Source organism: Neoarius graeffei, chromosome 6 (genome assembly GCF_027579695.1).
Source record: "Neoarius graeffei isolate fNeoGra1 chromosome 6, fNeoGra1.pri, whole genome shotgun sequence".
Classification (NCBI taxonomy): Eukaryota; Metazoa; Chordata; class Actinopteri; order Siluriformes; family Ariidae; genus Neoarius; species Neoarius graeffei.
In genome coordinates, this window is record NC_083574.1 from 98,805,917 (window position 1) to 98,828,617 (window position 22,701).

The following is a 22,701-nucleotide window of genomic DNA, read 5'->3' on the forward strand; positions in this document are numbered from 1 at the left end:
AACTGAGATGTTAAGAAAATGATTTCTCTGTCCTGAGAAAACGTTGCTGTATAAAGACATAAACGACACCAGACTGCAACAGAATAAATAAAATGTAGTTAATAAAATGTGTGAAATATCAGGAGTGGAAAAGTGCAGAGAAACTCTCCTTCAGTGAAAATATGAGCACTGTGTCAACATCGTACTCAATTAAAAGCATACACTTATGTACGGAGGAAAAAAAATCAACTCGAGTTAAAGTATCAACAATTTAGTATAATCAAGTATTCGAGAGTAAAACTAAAGAGCTGAGGGATTCATCATGCTCAATACAAGGCACAATAGCAATGAAAACTAAACTTAACTAGCTAGCTAATTTATCAAATTAATGTCCAAAACTAATCTAGGAGAGATCGGCGGTAATGAGGTGAGATCAGTGGTAATGAGGTGAGATCGGCAGTATTGAGGTGAGATCAGTGGTAATGAGGTGAGATCGGCGGTATTGAGGTGAGATCAGCGGTATTGAGGTGAGATCGGCGGGGTGAGATCAGTGGTATTGAGGTGAGATCAGTGGTAATGAGGTGAGATCGGCAGTATTGAGGTGAGATCGGCGGGGTGAGATCAGTGGTATTGAGGTGAGATCAGCGGTGTTAAGATGAGATCAGCAGTATTGAGGTGAGATAGGTGGTGTTGAGGTGAGATCAGCAGTATTGAGGTGAGATTGGCGGTGTTGAGGTGAGATCAGCGGTGTTGAGGTGAGATCAGCAGTATTGGGGTGAGAACGGTGGTGTTGAGGTGAGATCAGCGGTGTTGAGGTGAGATCAGCAGTATTGGGGTGAGATCAGCGATGTTGAGGTGAGATCAGCAGTACTGGGGTGAGATCAGCGATGTTGAGGTGAGATCAGCAGTATTGGGGTGAGATCAGCGATGTTGAGCTGAGATCAGCAGTACTGGGGTGAGATTGGTGGTGTTGAGGTGAGATCAGCAGTATTGGGGTGAGATCGGCGATGTTGAGGTGAGATCAGCAGTATTGGGGTGAGATCGGTGGTGTTGAGGTGAGATCAGCGGTGTTGAGGTGAGATCAGCGGTATTGGGGTGAGATCGGTGGTATTGAGGTGAGATCAGTGGTGTTGAGGTGAGATCAGCAGTATTGGGGTGAGATCGGTGGTGTTGAGGTGAGATTGGCTGTAATGAGGTGAGATCAGCGGTGTTGAGGTGAGATCAGTGATGTTGAGGTAAGATCAGCAGTATTGAGGTGGGATCGGCGGTGTTGAGGCAAGATTGGCGGTGTTGAGGTGAAATCGGCAGTGTTGAGGTGAGATCGGCGGTGTTGAGGTGAGATCAGCAGTATTGGGGTGAGATCGGTGGTGTTGGGGTGAGATTGGTGGTGTTGAGGTGAGATCAGCAGTATTGGGGTGAGATTGGCAGTGTTGGGGTGAGATTGGCGGTGTTGAGGTGAGCTCAGCAGTATTGGGGTGAGATCGGTGGTGTTGAGGTGAGATCAGCAGTACTGGGGTGAGATTGGCGGTGTTGGGGTGAGATTGGCGATGTTGAGGTGAGAGCAGTATTGGGGTAAGATCGGTGGTGTTGAAGTGAGATCGGCAGTGTTGAGGTGAGATCAGCGGTGTTGAGGTGAGATCGGCGATGTTGAGGTGAGAGCAGCAGTATCAGGGTGAGAACGGTGGTGTTGGAGTGAAATCAGCAGTATTGGGGTGAGATCGGCGGTGTTGAGGTGAGATCAGCAGTATCAGGGTGAGCTCAGCGGTGTTGAGATGAGATCAGCAGTATCAGGGTGAGATCGGCGGTGTTGAAGTGAGATCAGCAGTATTGGGGTGAGATCGGCGGTGTTGAGGTGAGATCAGCAGTATCAGGGTGAGATCGGCAGTGTTGAAGTGAGATCAGCAGTATTGGGGTGAGATCAGTGGTGTTGAGGTAAGATCGGCAATGTTGAGGTGAGCTCAGCAGTATTGGGGTGAGATCGGCAGAGTTGAGATGAGATCAGCAGTATCGGGGTGAGATCAGCGGTGTTGAGATGAGATCAGCAGTATCAAGGTGAGATCGGCGGTGTTGAGGTGAGATCAGCAGTATCAGGGTGAGATCGGCAGTGTTGAAGTGAGATCAGCAGTATTGGGGTGAGATCGGCGGTGTTGAGGTGAGATCAGCAGTATCGGGGTGAGATCGGTGGTGTTGAAGTGAGATCAGCAGTATTGGGGTGAGATCGGTGGTGTTGAGGTAAGATCGGCGGTGTTGAGGTTAGATCAGCAGTATTGGGGTGAGATCGACGGAGTTGAGATGAGATCAGCAGTATCGGGGTGAGATCGGCGGTGTTGAGGTGAGATCGGTGGTGCTGAGGTGAGATCAGCAGTATCAGGGTGAGATCAGCAGTGTTGAAGTGAGATCAGCAGTATTTGGGTGAGATCGGCAGAGTTGAGATGAGATCAGCAGTATCGGGGTGAGATCGGCAGTGTTGAAGTGAGATCAGCAGTATTGGGGTGAGATCGGCGGTGTTGAGGTGAGATCAGCAGTACTGGGGTGAGATCAGCGGTGTTGAGGTGAGATCGGTGGTGTTGAGGTGAGATCAGCAGTATTGGGGTGAGATCGGTGGTGTTGAGGTGAGATCAGATGTGTTGAGGTGAGATCAGCAGTACTGGGGTGAGATCAGCGGTGTTGAGGTGAGATCGGTGGTGTTGAGGTGAGATCAGCAGTATTGGGGTGAGATCGGTGGTGTTGAGGTGAGATCAGATGTGTTGAGGTGAGATCAGCAGTACTGGGGTGAGATCAGCGGTGTTGAGGTGAGATCGGTGGTGCTGAGGTGAGATCAGCAGTATTGGGGTGAGATTGGCGGTGTTGAGGTGAGATCAGCAGTATTGGGGTGAGATCGGTGGAGTTGAGATGAGATCAGCAGTATTGGGGTGAGATCGGCGGTGATGAGGTGAGATTGGCCGTGCTGAGGTGAGATCAGAGGTGTTGAGGTGAGATCAGCAGTACTGTGGTGAGATCGGCGGTGTTGAGGTGAGATCGGCGGTGTTGAGGTGAGATCGGCGGTATTGGGGTGAGATCAGCAGTATTGGGGTGAGCTCGGAGGTGTTGAAGTGAGATCAGCAGTATTGGGGTGAGATCGGCGGTGTTGAGGCGAGATCAGCAGTACTGGGGTGAAATCGGCGGTGTTGAGGTGAGATCAGATGTGTTGAGGTGAGATCAGCAGTACTGGGGTGAGATCAGCGGTGTTGAGGTGAGATCGGTGGTGCTGAGGTGAGATCAGCAGTATTGGGGTGAGATCGGCGGTGTTGAGGTGAGATCAGCAGTACTGGGGTGAGATCGGCAGTGTTGAGGTGAGATCGGCGGTGCTGAGGTGAGATCTGCGGTGTTGAGGTGAGATCGGCGGTGCTGAGGTGAGATCAGCAGTATTGGGGTGAGATCGGCGGTGTTGAGGTGAGATCAGCAGTACTGGGGTGAGATCGGCGGTGCTGAGGTGAGATCTGCGGTGTTGAGGTGAGATCGGCGGTGTTGAGTTGAGATCAGCAGTACTGGGGTGAGATCGGCGGTGTTGAGGTGAGATCGGTGGTGTTGAGGTGAGATCAGCAGTATTGGGGTGAGATTGGTGGTGTTGAGGTGAGATCAGATGTGTTTAGGTGAGATCAGCAGTACTGGGGTGAGATCAGCAGTGTTGAGGTGAGATCGGTGGTGCTGAGGTGAGATCAGCAGTATTGGGGTGAGATCAGCGGTGTTGAGGTGAGATCAGCAGTACTGGGGTGAGATCGGCAGTGCTGAGGTGAGATCAGCGGTGCTGAGGTGAGATCGGCGGTGCTGAGGTGAGATTGGTGGTGTTGAGGTGAGATCAGAGGTGTTGAGGTGAGATCAGCAGTACTGGGGTGAGATCGGCGGTGCTGAGGTGAGATCGGCGGTGCTGAGGTGAGATCGGCGGTATTGGGGTGAGATTGGTGGTGTTGAGGTGAGATCAGAGGTGTTGAGGTGAGATCAGCAGTATTGGGGTGAGATCGGCGGTGTTGAGGTGAGATCAGCGGTGTTGAGGTGAGATCAGCAGTACTGGGGTGAGATCGGCGGTGCTGAGGTGAGATCAGCTCACCTTCTTTGTTCTCGTCTTTATTGTGCTTTTTGAGCCACTCGATGTTCTTCCTGATCGCCTCCAGATACGACTCTGAGTTTCCTGCGTGACCTGGAGAGAGACGGAGCGTCGCAAAACAACAACAGCAGATATTAGCTGGGATTATATAAGTGTGTGTGTGTGTTGATATTTTATTACTCAGATGTCCTAGATTTGTTCTGATCATTCCATCCACGGATATTAAAGTACTGCAGTGATCTCGCTCGCTCTCTCTCCCTCTCCTTCGCTCACACACACGGGCTGATCTTTTTTTTTTAGGTTGAGAACATACTGTCTTATCTAAACACAAACTAATCTTCAGTCGATTTGGACAACCAGAAATTGTTTTTCCTTCAGTGCAGTTTTGTGTTTTTATATAAAGAGTAACTCCACTTCATCACACCACCCGCTCACTGAGTATTTATCTGTAACAGCACAACACACACACACACACACACACACACACACACACACACACACAGTGTTTACTCCTTATTTATAGACATGTTGTGTGTAAGAGCCACTTTGGCCCAGAATTCAGCCACTGCTAAGGCTGACCTACATTTCATTTACACCAAGAAACGTCGCCATGGCAACCAGGCTAAGTTAAAAAAAGAGTGATTATTCTGTGATGTTATTTTTTTCTACAGTGCAAAAAAAATAAAAATACTGTTTCTAGAAATAAATGTGATCTGCCAAAAGACCAAGAACAACTTTGAATTTAAAATTAAAGCTTGTAAAAGTGATCTCATATCTGTTTTTGATGATTTTATAAAAACAAATATTCTATAAATTTGAGAATATTCAAGATCAGAAGTTTGGCTGGGGTGAAATGTTTGTCATTTTTGTCAAACAGAAAAAAATTCCAACAAATTCATCAATCAATCAATTAGTTAATTAGTTTAATTAATCATTAGAAGGTAGAAGGTAAAAATGCTGATTAATAAATGCTCATAATGTTGAAGAGTGTGACTCGGACAGCCATGTCTCCCTCCGTGATGACTCACCGTTCTCCGCTGGCGTTCTCTCGTTCTTGGTTGAGTCCTTCAGGTTCTCGTATTCCCTCAGCATTTTGGCCGTTTCCTCTTTTGTGTTGTCGTCCTCGTCTGTCACTGTTCGTGTGGCGAGGGGAAAAAAGACGGCGAGAGTTACGGTACGTACAGTGACAAAAAAAACTGTACATCATTAACTGAATATAACACAATAACAGACAGCTCCAGAAGTAATGGCACCCTCAGTAGCAATAAATGTACGGTACAGTGTAGAACAGTTACGAAAAATGTGCTTGTATTGAATTATCCTCATCTCACACGAGAAACATTTCATCTTTAATTGAAATAAAATTTAACCCTCGGAAAGCATATGTAGCTTATTCCAACAAAACCAGGTGTTTCACAATTATTGGCCCCCCTACATAACAGTACCAACATAGAGCACTATTAAGAATCTTCTCCGATTAATCATTATGAGTTTGGAGAATTCAGAGGAAGCAATCTCACCTTTCGACTCTCTCATTTCATGTGTATATTCTGTAATAATGAATATCATACATTCGTAAATGTACTTCAATTAAAGGTTTGCTGTCTTTCACATTTTCAATTCAAACCCATCTTTACCAAGGGTGCCAATAATTATGGCGAAAAAGCTGATGATGTATAATCCATTAGATTAACAAAAAAGTATGAATGAAATAAAGAACTGTCAGTTCCGAGTGACTTTGTTCTGTGTTAAATGTTAATGAAGGGTGTGTTATTAATCCCTGCCTGTAGGGGGCGTGATGCTGACGGGACCCAGCGCTTTCCCCAGCTTGTTCTTGGTTTGGGTGGCGATCATGTTGTCCAGGTTCTCTGTAAGACATAGAGTATAATTTGCAGATCAACAGAAAAACAGATTGCTAATTTTGGGTTTAAGGCTTTTGCTAAGCAACAGCACTGGAAATAAATCACACGTTTATTCTTTAGCGATATTTATGTTTATCGGCATTTTTCAAGGAACAGTTTGATAGAAAGTTAAATGTACACAACATCCAATTTAATGAAAATGTGCACATGGTTTATGTCCAATATTTGCCTCTTTTATGCTAATGTAGCTAATTTGGATCAACGTGAAGCACCTGCATGCTAACTAAATAAAAAAATCACCTTTTTTTTAAACTGGTTTTTCCGCAGCTGTGTTGACTTTTCATCAATGAATACCTGACTTCGAGTAACGTAAGATGAACTGCAGCAAGAACCACATCACCATGACGATTTCACTGGAAACTTTTACACAGTTTCTCTCAGACTCTGTATCGACTTGATAACTGGCGTAACTGATGGTCTAATTTACTAACTAGCTAGCATAAAAATAATCCGACTTGCTAACTAAACAATTAATTATCTAGTTCTGAGTGTTTGAAATATGCTCTGTAATATATCAGGCCATATGTCAAAGCAATGGCCGTAAAGGAGATTCGCTGAGACCTGTGCGAGACATCGTAGGACGGAAGTAAAACGTACAGCGGAAATTAAAGTGACCGACATCTGCCAACGTTGTCAAAGACGCACGCGCCCTCTTTCGAATGCTGACGTAATCAAGCCGGAAGTTTTGTTTGTTTTGATAGCAATCAGGAAAGTTTGGAAAAAGTAGGCAGTAATCGTCATTTAAACTCGTTTTTGTGCAATATTTCGTTTGGAAAACAGTTTTCAAAATGGCGGCACTGACACCTGGCTGACACTTCTTCACGTTTCGAAGTCTCGTGAAGATCGCGCGGATAAGCGACGCCTGCCGTGGACCAAACGCACTAAATTCAACATGGCTAAAAACCGAATAGGCCGATAAGTATAATATTTAATTGCAATTAGTTGCCAATACGAGTCACGATATAAGGTTACTAAAACCGAAAACGTAATTGAATAACACGTTAATTAAGAAACAAAGCAAGTTTAAAAATGACTTCGGTTCTCCTTTAAGTAATTTACTAACTAGCTAGCATAACCTGCTATCTAACTTGCTAGCGCAATATCATGAATAAGGATCTGGTTTGCTAACTAGCGAGCATAAGTAATTAACAGTTTCGGATGGGCGGAGTTAAAGCCATAATATCGAAACTGAAAACAAGAAATTAAACATTATATTTATTCTTAAGTGAAATAATATCCTGCATTTGTTTAATTAGCTTTATCAGGCAATTTATTGCTGTTTTGAGTATAAACCGTATGAAACCCGAGTAATGCATTCTGGGTCATTTGTGCTCCTGAAATGACATCAGATTCAATTTCCATCTAATTAACTTCAGTGGAAATCAAGACAGAACGTCGCATTACAAACAATTAAAACACAGGACGACAGACGTCAGCGTGAGGTTCCAGTGTCTCTGAGCTGTTTGTTACACACACACACACACACACACACACACACACACACACACACACACACACACACACACACACGTTAGCATAAGCAGGACTGGAGAGTGACGTGCGTCTCATTTCCTGCTGGAACCGGTTTAAAGCAGCGTCTTGTTTCCAGGCAGCGGGATTCTTTATTTACACGCCGTCTTTATCGGCCTGATGTACGTAAAGGTTTCCATAGCAACCTCATGATTGGCTAGAACACGTCCCCGTTATCTGTGTTTGGTTAATGAGAGTCCTCGCCTCGCCTCATTACCCTGACACGATGAGGCGGAAATGGAACAATCTGATCAGGTCGAAGTTCTGCCTTTCATTTATTTTTATTAAAATTGGACTGAAGAAGGAAAAAAAACCCCAAAAACAACAGCATAAATGTCAAAATGTTTTTTTGTGTGTGTGATTATAATCCTTCCTGGACAGAATGTTAACTGTTTTTAACCGCTGAGTGTGACTGCATCATAAAATCTAACAGCCAATCACGTTCCTGTATGCAAATGAAGGGGGAGTGAACGGGGAGGGGCGATTCTCTTTTCTTGATGAAAACAAAACAAACACAATATAGAAAACTTTTACAATCTTTAAATTCACTTTTGTGAGATATTCATTTATTTATTTTTACATTTTCATCATTTTTCATTTTATTAATTCTTGCTTTTCCTAATGAGTCAAATGCTGAGTCAAATAAATGAAAGAACTGTTCTAATGAATCTAATACTAAGATCCTGATATTAATTTAAAGCATAGACGCAGATCCATGGCCTCACTTTTTGTTTATAAATGCCTTGAGACCTCAAGAATGGCACAGGAATAGTTTTAAGCGTTAACAATAAGTTTAATGTAGTAATTTTTACGATTAAAGTGATTTATATAGGTAGCGGTCTGAGTGAATGACCCTGACGTCCGTAACGTCACAGCAGGAAGTCTATCGGTCTCCTCGCCATTTCCGCTATACTAAAACACAGAGCTGACTGCAACGCCGATCCTCCATTTTGAGCTAATTTATCACCCTGCCACGTAGATGTGTTGCTGGTCAGTGCAGCAACAGGACAGAAGGTGGATTTATGTTGCATTCATGGCCCAAGAATGTTTAAACTGCAAAGATTTGGACGCGTTTTGCAAGAAATTCACGGATTGGGCGCCTACGAAGTGGTCTCTCCTCTGCTCTGCACATTTTACTGATGACTCATACGAGACCTCTGATCTGTTGAGGAGCGTTGGCTATAAGCCCGTACTGAAAGAGGGTGCAGTATCAACAATTAAAGGAAAAGAAAACTACAAGAAAAGGAAAGTAAGTTCAGTTGCACCAGTTCTCCTGGAGTGTGAGCCGAGCAGTAATGGCGGAGTACTCAGTATGGAGAAAATGGAGAATGAGTGGACCAGCCGTCTGATTTCTCCGCTGGATATGCTCGCCTCAGCAGCAATATCTCACCCTTACATGGAAGAAGTGAATGAACCAGGGGCGATTCTAGCATCTGATCTTTGGGGGTGCTTAGCCCCCAGAGCTGACAGCAGGGGCGATTCTAGCATCTAAGCAAACGTAAACACTATGTTACATTAAATAAAATTGACTAACACACAGTGGTCTAGCACCATAGCACTTGTACAGGTCTGCACAAAAGTATCTCGATATGGATGACAAATGTCGTTTTTATCATTCTGTTCATAGACCAGGGAACATCAATATTGCATTATGCATATTATTGTGTTGTGTTTAACAATTGTAACTCCAGTCCGTACCTTCACATCTCGCTATGCCAGTAATACTCAGGTGCTACTTCGAGTTCCTCATCGGCGTGGAATCCAGTTAAAAAAAACACCATGTTGTAGCAAGCACTTGCGCGGACAGGCAACCCAATCAGAGGGGACGCAAGGAGGAGAGGGATTTTACTGCTCATAGAACTATCACGTAACAGGTGAATTCAAGAACACACACACGCCCGCGCACACATTCATTGCGCAATGTGCAAGGGCACTTATTTCTGAAAATTACATCCAAAAGCAGTGTTTTTGAGGGTGCTGAGCTAGGGGGTGCTCAGCTTGTTTTTGGGGGTGCTCAAGCACCCCCAGAAATAGGCTAAACACGCCCCTGGAATGAACGAAGAACTGAAAGTCAGATTGTTTCAAAACAATAGACCACAAGATCGGCCTTCAAGAAGTGAGAACACAGACGGGTAAGATGCGACTCTCATTTGGTTACATCACAACAACAACAACACGTTGTTTACCTGCATTTAGATTAATCCATGTAACTTGTATTGTGTGTTTAAGTTAGCTGTATAAGATTATTTAATTTGCTTCAGAATGTGATTGTCTCAGTTCATCTGATTATTTAATTAGCCTTTTACATTTTATCAGTGAAAATGCATGCATGTTCATGTATGTTGCATAAGTTATAGCACCCATCCTGTTTTAATGAGAGTCACATGAGACTGTCAGTTCAATTCCATCCAATTCTCTAGACGGCTTTGTTCTCTGGCTTTATTTCGTAAGGTCGGGGCCTCCGTGGCCGACGTGTTACTATCGGATTCACTTTCTGGTGGTTTGAACTGATACGGTTCTACGTGTTTAGCAGTAGCATGTACACACACTCCAATTTCAGGACTATCACAGTCAGATGTATTACTATCTGAGGAATCTGAAGAATCTCCAATAAATCTGAACGAAGAGGCCATCGCAACCGCTCTCGCCTGCCGAGTCTGGCTTTGGTCTATAGCACCGGTTCCCGCTGTGACGTCACGCACTCAGGGCTGGCTGGCTCAGCGTGGCAGCTCCAATGCCAACTCTGCGGTCTATTTTAACTCTCAAAAAAATATATTTTTATTTCCAATTACCGGTATGCAGCATACAAGAGTCAAGGATGGAGATACTATCCACTCAGAAATTTATTTAAAAATAAAGGCTCTGTGTATCTGCTTTAACTAAACGCAATGTTCGTTCTCAGAGAAGCTAAACGACGCTCCTGCCTCATCGTGGAAAAAAGAAAACACTTTTGAATAAAAATAAAAAGCTGCGAGCAGGGAAGAGAACAATAAAATGAAACAATAAAACAATAAAAAAGGCTTTTTAAACATTAAACAGCTGCTCTGTGTGGAATCGTGTGTGTGTGTGTGTGTGTGTGTGGCTCCGATAAGGGCTTTTTAAAACACACAAAAGAACCACAGTCATCACTGACCTCTTTTGTTTTCCACAAAACACATACAACTATCGTTTCTATAGCAACACTGTGGTTCACAGGGGCGTGTAGAGCAAACGCTCGGCATCATCACGGACATGTTTTTTTTTTGTCTCATTAACTTAAAGAGATGCGGGTGAGGGGACAACTGGTTATAGCTGCTATAACGTACGGTAAGTGACAACAGAAACGTGTAACTATAAACAGATAAAAAGTATAACGTGTCGTTCTTTAAAAAAATGAAAACTTGTCATTTTGGGTGAGTTACTGTGGTGTAAGAGGAATAAAACACACTAGGACGTGCCGATAGAGGAAAATAATCAACTCCGTGTTGGTAAGAGTAACTCCACTTCATCACCATTGCTCAGTATTTTACTGTAACGCACATGGCAGTGTTTTAGTGTTGACGACGGTGTTCAGGTGTGTGTGAAGGAATAAAGCTCTCCTTACCCAGGTAGGACACGCCCTCCTCAGGTGTGATGGTGCCGTATTTCACCATCATCTTCACAAAGTCAATGAGTGTCTTCATGATGGTGATGAGAGTCTCTCTTTCCTCAGCGTCTTGCTCTAAAACACACACACACACACTTAATACTAATACCATAGCGCAGTATTCAGAGTCGGGTAACCCAGCTGATTTCACATTCCGATTACTAAAATCACACTAGAGGGTGACGCGCGACTGGATTTTCACTCCTGTCCCATTCCAGTCCCACAACAGAATAAAAAATTCCCATATTCCAATCTTCAAAATAAAGAAAACAGCATTTATTCATATTAAAACTACATTTAGATTTAAAAACTGACCGACAGCTGTAATTATTCTTGTCCCGCCCACTTCCACTGACCCTCATTTTTCTGTCCCGTCGCAGTCATGTGACCAGAGCATCAGCGACGCAGTAGCTCACACGGCCATACCATGAGAAACCAGGCTCGTTCATAATTAGCTAAGTTGCTCTTCATGAGAACAATTAGAACATTTTTATCTTCAAAACAAAACCCATTGAAAACGGAGGGGGGAGGAGCGATTTTCCTGAAAGTTTGTTAATCAGCCTAATTAGCAACCAGTTAATGAGAAATCACAAAACCCGGGAGTAACTTCTACGCAGACTGATTAGATCTTCCAAACAAAACAATCAGAATCAAAATCCAGTGAAAACTCAGGGAGGAGCAATTTTTGTGAATTGTGGATGGATGATGGACGCCACATGATGGCAAATAACTCATCGCCTTATGGCCGGTCAGCTAAATAAATAATGAAACTGACTCCCATCCCACAGGAATCACACAGGAATTCCATGATCCACAGGATTCCAGACAAAAAAAAAAATCATCATCAGACTCTAGTTCATGCCCCTGAGGTTGCCTTTTGAATTTTTTGAGTAGAAGCATGCAAGACAGGGTTTAGATCACTGTCTTTAAACCCAAAATAATCATGAATAGAAAATACGGACCGAAGAAGGAAGGAAATGGCATTTTTTTCATCTTTGCTTTTAAATTAATTATGATATAACATAAAAGCCACAGACAATTTAAAAATAAAAAATGAAAAACTAATATCACGATACAGTGTGAAGGAGAAGGCGGCAAGTGTCGAAATAAATCTAATAGGAATCTCATATATCATCAATTTATTCTATCCACGTTCACTGGATATGAGCAGTCGTGCGCTCTGATTGGCTACTCTACTACTAGGATATCAGCTCATATACCATGAGTAGAGAAAAACAAAATGGTGGAGCGTGTTGCTGAACCAACCAAGGACGAAATAAAAACTCTACTTGAAAACAAGACCACAAAAAAAAAAATGTTATCAAGTATTTAAAAGAAACAGAAAGAGCTAAAAGAATATAGTTTTTTCCCCCCAATATCTCTTGTTCCACTCTCCAGCCCAGCCGGTGGCGGTAATGCACCTTTAAGTTGGTTTGCCAACCACCAAAAAACCCTAAAGAAGAAGAAGAAGAAGACCCCCCCCAAAATAAAAAAGCAACAAAATATGGAATTAAAGTGTTTGATGGTAAGAACATATCTTTTTTTTTCAAGAATTATAGCATTTTTCACAAATTGCTCCTGTCATTTTGTCAGTTTGTTTACATTCTAAGCGGAAATTATTTCGTCGGACATTTTGTATAGTTTTTATTTATCGAATTTGCAAAAAATAAAAATAAAAATGCTCCGTTTCTCAAAATCCAGTGAATGTGGATAGAATACAACAGTTATTCCACTCAATCTCGTCGTATATGGATTATAGACAACTCGGTGCTACGCGCCTCGTCGGCTATCAGCTCATGTACGACTCGATTTCGTGGAATAACTGTAAAAATATCACTGCATGAATATCACATTAGTCACTTTAATTATCACATTAATCACTGGTTTAATTTAACAGAATGGCTTCCACACTCGTTATTCAGCAGCATGTGGAACAGCACTTGATCCAACACACACTGTTACTGGACTGTTATTCCTCACTTTTATATTGTGTGCACAGCGAAATGAAGCCACGAGATTCTAAATCGAGGTGATGGAATTGAAATGTGTGTGTGTGTGTGTGTGTGTCCTCACTCAACACTGAACACACCTGAGTCCAGGCTCTTGAGCAGTCTGTAGAAGTTGGGGAAATACTGCAGGTCTTGCAGTTCTTCCTCAGGGTTCACTTCATTCCTGTCATTTCCTTCACTCACTCCATCCCAGTTTCCATCAGCATCTCTGATCTCCTCCTCCTGCTCTTCATCACCATCCTCATCCTCATCATCATTAACGTTATCATCTTCATCATCGAACTGACGACTGGGACGATCCTCCTCATCCTGGAGAAAGAGAGAGAGAGAGAGAACAAACAGGGAGAGAGAGAGAACAGAGGGAGAGAGAGACATAGAGAGAGAACATAGGGAGAAAGAGAGAGAGAACAGAGGAAGAGAGAGAGGGAGAAAGAGAGAATGAATAGATGGAGAGGGAGAGAGAGAGAACAGAGGGAGAGAAAGAGAGAAAAGAGGGAGCGAGAGAGAAAGAGAGGAGAAAGTGAAAGTTAAAAAGTAAAGGGGACCCAAATAATAGAGAAGAAGAAAGAGGAAGGAGAAAAGTAATATGAGGAAAAAATAAAAATGAAGGAAAAGGAAAAGATGGGAGAAAGGGAAGAGATGAAAAAGGCAGAATGGGGAGAGAAAAACGATATGAAAAGAGAGAAAAATATATAAATGTATGGAGAATACAGAAAAAAGACAGAGCAAGAAAGAGTGAAAGACAAAAAGCCCAAGAGAAGTATAAAAAGGAGAGAGAGAGAAAATTATAAAATGTTTCTGAAAAGCTGTAACACACACACACACACACACACACACACACACAGTACCATGTTGTCATTCAATTCCTGGATCTCATTGTTCTTGGCGTTTTTGGTGATCAGATCCTGCAGAGCTTCAGCAACTTCAACCTCCAGAGTGTCAGCCTGACTTTCAGTAATCTATACACACACACGCGCACACACACACACACACACACACACACACACACACTAAAAACTTCAGAAAATGTGCTGTCATTTTGCATGTTTGTATGTGTGCACGTGTGTGCGTGTGTGTGTTAGTTTGGAAGAACTGATTTTGAAGCGTAGGAGGAGTAGGAGGTCTGTTCTAAAAATGAACAGATGGCCTGAAAAAACTAGGAGAGATGAAAACAAAGAACAGGAAAAACATCTCTTCGTGTTGAACATGAATATCAGATTCGGATCTGTGGGTAAAACTGAGACGTTGCTCTGAGGAAAATGTAATTCTAACAAATGTCTCAAAACAGTCACAGAATGAAATCTCAAAACAGGACAGCAACATATAAAGAAACTTCAAGCATGCATGCGCTTCCTGTGACATGTTAACAATCTGAAATTAGAACCCTGAGACGTGAAAAAATGGGGCTAGTCAAGATTTAGAAACCTAGGACGAGACTAGACCTAAACAGGATTGAGTACAACAAGACTAGGTCTAACCAAGAGGTAGAACCCTAAAGACTGGGACTAATCATGAGGTACTGTAGAACCCTAAAGATTGGGACTAACCGTGAGGTAGAACCCTAAAGACTGGGACTAATCATGAGGTAGAACCCGAAAGACTAGGATTAACCAAGAACTAGAACCCTAAAGGCTTAGATTAACCAAGAGGCAGAATGCTAAATACTAAGACTAACCAAGAGGTAGAACTCTAAAGGCTAGGATTAACCAAGAGGGAAACCCCTAAAGACTGGGACTAAACAAGAGTTAGAACCCGAAAGACGGATTAACCAAGAGGTAGAACCCAAAAGACTAGGATGAACCAAGAGGTAGAACCCCAAATACTAGGACTAACCATGAGGTAAACCCCTAAAAACTGGGACTAACCATGAGGTAAACCCATAATGACTGGGACTAAATAAGAGGTAGAACCCTAAAGACTGGGACTAAACAAGAGGGAGAACCCTCAAGAATGGGACTAACCAAGAGGTAGAACCCAAAAGACTAGGATGAACCAAGAGGTAGAACCCCAAATACTAGGACTAACCATGAGGTAAACCCCTAAAGACTGGGACTAACCATGAGGTAAACCCCTAAAAACTTGGACTAAAGACGAGGTAGAACCCTAAAGACTGGGACTAAACAAGAGGGAGAACCCTAAAGAATGGGACTAACCAAGAGGTAAACCCCTAAAAACTGGGACTAAAGAAGAGGTAGAACCCTAAAGACTGGGACTAACCATGAAGTAAACCCCTAAAGACTGGGACTAACCATGAAATAAACCCCTAAAGACTGGGACTAACCATGAGGTAAAACCCTAAAGACTGGGACTAAACAAGAGGTAGAACCCCTAAAGACTGGGAATAACAAGAGGTACAACCCCTAAAGACTGGGACAAACCATGAGGTAAACCCCTAAAGACAGGGACTAACCAAGAGGCAGAACACAACATTTGGAGTAACCAAAAGTCAGAATGCTAAACTCTGAGACTAACCAAGGGATATAACCCGAAAAGCTAAGTTCTAAGCGTTAGAACCCTAAAAACTAACCAAAGCAGAACCTAAAGAGGAAGGTTTGAAGGTCAGGATCTCGATTCTCACCAGTCCAAGTTTGAGGAGTTTGGAGACGATTCTGTCGAAGACTCCACGGTCATCCTCTTCGTAGATTTTGTTGGCGATTTTCTGGACAATATCCTCAGCCGTGAGTGGAGTTCCATCCAGCTGGTGCAAGCTCTCTGGATCATCTGAGAGGGAACGTCATCAAAACGAGAACGTCAGAACAGATGAGGACGTTAGAACTAAAAAGTACAGTTACTAAATATAACCATATAACCACACCTTCCAGTGATAACAGGAGGAGCTCAAAAGCGGCAGCTTCACAGAAACTAGGCTGCGTTTGAAGTTACTGACTGATGTGTCCTGTCTGACACGTGTGTGTGTGTGTGTGTGTGTGTGTGTGTGTGTGTGTGTGTGTGTGTGTGTGTGTGTGTGTGTGCGTGTGTGTGTTATGCCCATAATTAATGCCGTCTATCTTGAGTGAACATTTTATAGTGTGTGCTGGTTATGTCATTGTACCGTACGTATGTGAATGTGGGCCTGCTTGTGTGTTTGTGTCGGTGATTCATCATGTGTGTGTGTGAGGTCACACTGAGCATCTGCTCCATGTCTGCATGGGTTCTGGCTCCATTTCCTTTCTGTCTGGATGTGTAATCGGATCTGTGCTGACTCGCCCGGATTGATGTTTCTGTTTGAAGCGTAAAATCCTCATCATGAAATTTTAAAACATTTTCCTCAAATTTTAAACTTGTTCCCAAAAACAGAAAAAAAAGAAAACAGAAAAAGAAACCTTTCTTGATGTTCACAGCACTGCAGATAATCATGCACAGCTAAATAGAAGCAAACAAATAAGTATGTGCAGGACCTTATCAATCAATTTGCCAGGTAATTTCTGGCACACACACACACACAAGATCTCTTGCAAACAGGTATCTGTTAAAAGGTATAATTTCTTTATTTCCACTTTATTTAAGTCAGTAGTAATAATGGCAGCCTTTATTATAAACTACTGACCTGTAAGACTATAAAGTGTGTGTGTGTCCTACAGTGATAGACTGCAATTCACACTCTGAATGTCTCACAGAGCAGTCATAGGATTTCTCCCCCCCTTGCACGCACGCACACTCTTCCTGAGCCAGCCCTTTGTTTATCAAGCTTTCAAATCACAGCTAATGCCTTCTACATCATCATCATCATCATCATTTCTGTTCTCATTATAAATCAGAATTTTTATAGTTTCCGCCTCAGTATGTGGTGTTTATTGTGGTATTTGTATCTTTATTGTTTGTATTTTGGGGTTTTAAGTAGGTATTTGGAATATCAAATTTAGCTATTTGGTATTCTACTGTGGTACATGTATGTGCTTATATTCATGTTTATAGATTTAACATTGAAATCTGTAGTTTATATTTTAGCATTTACAGATTTTAGCTTGGTACGTGCAATGTTAACTTTAATATTTCTAGTTTCTATGTGATATTTATTGTGTTAACTTTAAAATTTGTAGTTTCTGGTATTTATTGTGTTAACTTTAGAATTTGTAGTTTCTTTTTTGGTATTTATTTTGTTAACTTTAGAATTTGTAGTTACTACATTGGTATTTATAGTGTTAACCTTAGAATTTGTAATTACTATGTTGGTATTTATAGTGTTAACTTTAGAATTTGTAGTTAGTATGTTGGTATTTATTGTGTTAACTTTAGAATTTGTAGTTTCTTTTTTGGTATTTATTTACTTAACTTTAGAATTTGTAGTTGGTATTTATAGTGTTAACTTTAGAATTTGTAGTTACTATGTTGGTGCTTGTGTTAATTTTAGGATTTGTAGTTTCTATGTTGGTATTTTTTGTGTTAATTTTAGAATTTGTCATTTCTATGTTGGTATTTATTGTGCTAACTTTAGAATTTATAGTTTATGTTGGCATTTACTGTGTTAACTTTAGAATGTTTTTTCTATGTTGGTATTTATACTGTTAACTTTAGAATTTGTACTTACTATGTTGGTATTTATTGTTTTAACTTTAGGATTTGTAGTTTCTATGTTGGTATTTATTGTGTTAATATTAGAATTTGTAGTTTCTATGTTGGTATTTATTGTGTTAACTTTAGACTTCATAGTTTCTATGTTGGTATTTATAGTGTTAACTTGAGAATTTGTAGTTTCTATTTTGATATTTATAATGCCAACTTTAAAATTTGTAGTTTCTATGTTGGTATTTATTGTGTTAATTTTATAATTTGTAGTTTCTATGTTGGTATTTATAATGTCAACTTTAGAGTTTGTAGTTTCTGTGTTGGTATTTATTTAGTTAACTTTAGAAATTGTAGTTTCTATGTTGGTATTTATTGTGTTAATTTTAGAATTTGTAGTTTCTATGTTGGTATTTATAGTGTTACCTTTAGAATTTGCACTTACTGTGTTGGTATTTATTGTTTTAACTTTAGGATTTGTAGTTTCTATGTTGGTATTTATTGTGTTAACTTTAGACTTTATAGTTTCTATGTTGGTATTTATAGTGTTAACTGGAGAATTTGTAGTTTCTAGTTTAATATTTATGTCAACTTTAAAATTTTTAGTTTCTTTGTTGCATTTATTGTGTTAACTTTAGCATTTGTAGTTTCTATGTTTGTATTTATTGTGTTAACTTTAGAATTTGTAGTTTCTATTTTGATGTTTATCATGTCAACTTTAGAATTTGTAGTTTCTTTGTTGGTATTTATTTTGTTAACTTTAGAATCTGTAGTTTGCATGTTGGTATTTATTGTGTTAATTTTAGTATTTGTAGTTTCTATGTTGGTACTTATTTTGTTAACTTTAGAATTTGTAGTTTCTTTGTTGGTATTTATTTTGTTAACTTGAGAATGTGTAGTTTCCATGTTGGTATTTATTGTGTTAATTTTAGTATTTGTAGTTACTATGTTGGTATTTATTGTGTTAACTTTAGGATTTGTAGTTTCTATGTTGGTACTTATTTTGTTAACGTTAGAATTTGTAGTTTCTTTTTTGTTTTTTTGTCAACTTTAGAATTTGTAGTTACTATGTTGGTATTTATTTTGTTAACTTTAGAAATTGTAGTTTCTATGTTGGTATTTATTGTGTTAATTTTAGAATTTGTAGTTTCTATGTTGGTATTTATAATGTCAACTTTAGACTTTATAGTTTCTGTGTTGGGATTTATTTTGTTAACTTTAGAATTTGTAGTTTTTATGTTGGCATTTCTATTTTGCTATTTATAATGTCAGCTTGGGGGCGGCACGGTGGTGTAGTGGTTAGCGCTGTCTCCTCACAGCAAGAAGGTCTGGGTTTGAACCCCGCGGCCGATGAGGGCCTTTCCATGTGGAGTTTGCATGTTCTCCCTGTGTCCGCGTGGGTATCCTCCGGATGCTCCGGTTTCCCCCACAGTCCAAAGACATGCAGGTTAGGTTAACTGGTGACTCTAAATTGACCGTAGGTGTGAGTGTGAATGGTTGTCTGTGTCTATGTGTCAACCCTGTGATGACCTGGTGACTTGTCCAGGGTGTACCCCGCCTTTCGCCCGTAGTCAGCTGGGATAGGCTCCAGCTTGCCTGCGACCCTGTAGAACAGGATAAAGCGGCTACAGATAATGAGATGAGATAATGTCAGCTTTAGAATTTTTAGTTTTTATGTTGGCATTTATTTTGTTAACTTTAGAATTTGTAGTTTCTATTTTGCTATTTATAATGTCAACTTTAGAATTTGTAGTTTCTTTGTTGGTATTTATTTTGTTAACTTTAGAATTTGTAGTTTCCATGTTGGTATTTATTGTGTTAATTTTAGAATTTGTAATTTCTATGTTGGTATTTATTTTGTTAACTTTAGAACTTGTAATTTCTATGTCGCTATTTATTGTGTTAACTTTAGAATTTGCAGATTTATATCTTGGTATTTCTAGTCAGCACTTGGCTATTTATAGTTTTTGTCATTTTTAGATTTACCTTTCTATTAATGGTTTACACTTTTGGGCTGAATTTGTAGTTTCTATCTTGATAGCTTTGGTTTAAACTTATTTGTTTGTTAAACAAATTTATTTGTAGTTTCAACCTTGATAAGTGCATTTTATAATTTGCTGTTTGTAGTTTTATCTTGGGGTTTTTATCCCCCATTGGCCAAAAGGCCCAAAGGTGGTTTATGTTGTGGTGATGTCCGTCTGTCTGTCCATCTGTCTGTCTGTCCCGGGAAGGGTGCTCACCTTCTGAAATCAACTCCTCTCACAATTTTTGGAGGAATTTCATGAAACTTGACAGGATTCTTTGTTACATATAGGTAATATGCACACTGCAATTTCGTTAAATTCAGCCGCATTTTACCAGAGTTATGGCAGAGTTGCCAGCGGGGGATATTGCACTATCAGAGCACTCTTGTTTGTATTTGTTTGTTAATATTGGTTTATTTTGTTTTTTGTAGTATTTGTTGGTATTTTAGGTTTATGATGCATTTGTTCATATTTAGCTCGATATTTGTAGTTTTAATCTGACTATTTGTGTTTTATATTTTCGTGTTTGACCTTGGTATTTGTTGTCGATGCCGTTCTTGGTGGTGTCGTAGTCGTCTGCAAGCCTCCTGTTCTTGGTGGAATCGGTCTCGTCGCGTGTGTAATGATCGTCTGTCGAGTCTGATTTTGGTGTTTCGTTGTTCAGCTCTCTGGACTTCTCAGCCAGAGACTTCAGCAGTGTGATGTCATCGTCATCTGGACTGAACTCAGATGGCTGCGTGGGCTTCGGCTCTGAAAGTGAAGTGATACAGTTAATACAGCTAAATATTTATTTCTTCTGATTACACAGAGCTGCTGAGTGTGCTGTTCCCATATACACTACAGGCCAAACCTGAAAACAAATTGTTTCAAAAATCATAGTAAATAGTTGTTGGGTGTTTTGGGTCGCTCACCTGTCTTACTTTCACTGTCGACTTCTGCAATCTTTTCAGGAAAAAACCCACAGAAAATAAAATAAAATCAGATAAAATATTAATCAGAGTGAGAAGAACTAAATGCTCACTGTTACAATGACTGCAGCAGGTTAGCGTTTATCTTTTATAATATTATAGGATCTCACACACACACACACACACACACACACACACACACACACACAACCGGAGTTTGTACCTGCTGCTGTAGCGGTCTCTCCTCAGTTAGCTGCCTGTCATACTCTGCTTTATCTGCATTAGGATATAAACACACACACACACACACACACACACACACACACACACTACATTAATCTTCTGAGTTTAATTCTAGAACTTGACTCTGAGTCATTGTGGTTATAGGACCTGCAGCTTCAAGACTAATCTGATTACAGGATAAACCATTCAGCCACCGCAGAACTGGAGCACCAGATACTTGCAGCACACATCACACACCGGGACACAACTCCTCATTTTACTGTATTTAGTAAAATAACCTTTCATATTTCTTTGAAACAATGAACAATAAGTAACTACAGAGATCTCAACAAACGGGTAGCACCCTCAACACCTCATGTTTATAAAAACCATAATAACTGTCTCATATGTCCATCCACCCATCCATCCATCCATCCATCCATCCATCCATCCGTCCATTATCTGTAGCCGCTTATCCTGTTCTACAGGGTCACAGAAACTTGCCTTCATTTTTATATGTAATTTATTGCTGGGGTTGATTTTAAATATTTTTATATGTAAAGTGTTGTAGTTTTATTTTATCATTTTATAACACGTTCTTCTGTAGGTTTTGTATTTAGTATTAAAATATATATACACCATAAAGCAGTTTTATCATTTTTCAATAGAACATTTTCACTTATGTAATAAGTAATTTATTAAAAAACCCTTTCATTTTTAATTCCATTTAAATTATGGATGTTTTATTGATCATCTTTTATGTGTAACTCACAGCAGGGTTACATTTTATTTTTAAATATATAGTTTATAAAAGTGTTCTCAAAACCAGGATCTCTGTAATATCAGTAAGAACAACATATTACAGAACACGATGCCAGAATATATTTATTTAATAATACAGTGATAAACTGCAAACAGATCCTTTTATCTTTATGCCACAAAGTATTGCGTAACAAATAAAAACAATTATATTTGCATCGTGTTACATTATCAACTTTAAAATAAATCACACTGATCTTAAACCTCTGAATGTATTAAAGTGTAACGCTGAAAATTACAGCAAAATTAAACATAAAGAACAGAAATCTCCTCCTACGACTACTAAATAATAAAAATAAAATATAAGAAGAAGAAGAAGAAGAAGAAGAAGAGGGGAAAAAAATCAATATTTATGATATATTATGCCCACAATATCAGTTTAAAATTCAACAATCAATATTACAATGCTCTATAATAATAATAATAATAATAATAATAATAATAATAATAATAATAATGTACCTTGTGATGCAGGTGTAGGAAAGGCCTGTGCTTGGTGTAAAAGTGCAGTTGTGATGGAGAGAAAAAGAAAAACAGGCACTGTGTTCATCCTCACCGTCTTCATCATCCTCATCATCCTCATCCTCACCATCATCCTCATCCTCCCGTCTCTGTAATGGCGGCGCGCGCGACGGTCAGTTTATAGAGCAGCAGTGAGAGAGAGAGAGAGAGAGAGAGAGAGGGAGAGAGAGAGAGGGGGGATGCACCTGCTCTTCCTGTGTGCAGAATAACGGGAATAAACGGCGAGCCCGTGCGCAATATCCGCCTCCTTGCAACGGGTTGCCAGATTTATACAAAATAAAAATTATACAGCTTTTATTTATGTTTTTATTTATTTTTATTTAAACCCCTCTCACCCCTCACCTCTCTCAGATCTGTGACCTGCTGCTCTATTTAACTCTATCACAAAAGAGCTTCATAAATATCCACTGTATAATAAAATGTCCTGCCGCCAGGGGGCGTTGTGATTTATATGCTGTAACGATACTTTAATATCGTGATAAAATTCCCTGCAATAGACTTTATTCAGATATCGTAGGAATGTGAGAACTTTTTTTTAAATCATAGTTTATAAC

The 22,701-nt window shown here is 40.2% G+C and overlaps 1 protein-coding gene across 1 annotated transcript in view; it reads right to left on the reverse strand.

The window, feature by feature from the left end:
• The window catches only part of scg3 (secretogranin III), a 28,221-nt gene extending 5,944 nt beyond the window's left edge, over nt 1-22,277 (reverse strand). Inside the window, exons 1-11 of the mRNA XM_060923066.1 lie at nt 22,088-22,277; nt 20,808-20,860; nt 20,588-20,618; nt 20,208-20,426; nt 15,728-15,870; nt 13,998-14,108; nt 13,230-13,458; nt 11,099-11,215; nt 5,848-5,931; nt 5,092-5,196; nt 4,067-4,156 (exon numbers count right to left, since the gene is read on the reverse strand). Of these exons, the coding sequence (XP_060779049.1) occupies nt 4,067-4,156; nt 5,092-5,196; nt 5,848-5,931; nt 11,099-11,215; nt 13,230-13,458; nt 13,998-14,108; nt 15,728-15,870; nt 20,208-20,426; nt 20,588-20,618; nt 20,808-20,860; nt 22,088-22,226 (1,321 nt within the window). The 5' untranslated portion in view covers nt 22,227-22,277. The remainder of the gene's footprint in view (nt 1-4,066; nt 4,157-5,091; nt 5,197-5,847; nt 5,932-11,098; nt 11,216-13,229; nt 13,459-13,997; nt 14,109-15,727; nt 15,871-20,207; nt 20,427-20,587; nt 20,619-20,807; nt 20,861-22,087) is intronic.
• Between the last annotated feature and the right edge of the window lie 424 nt (nt 22,278-22,701).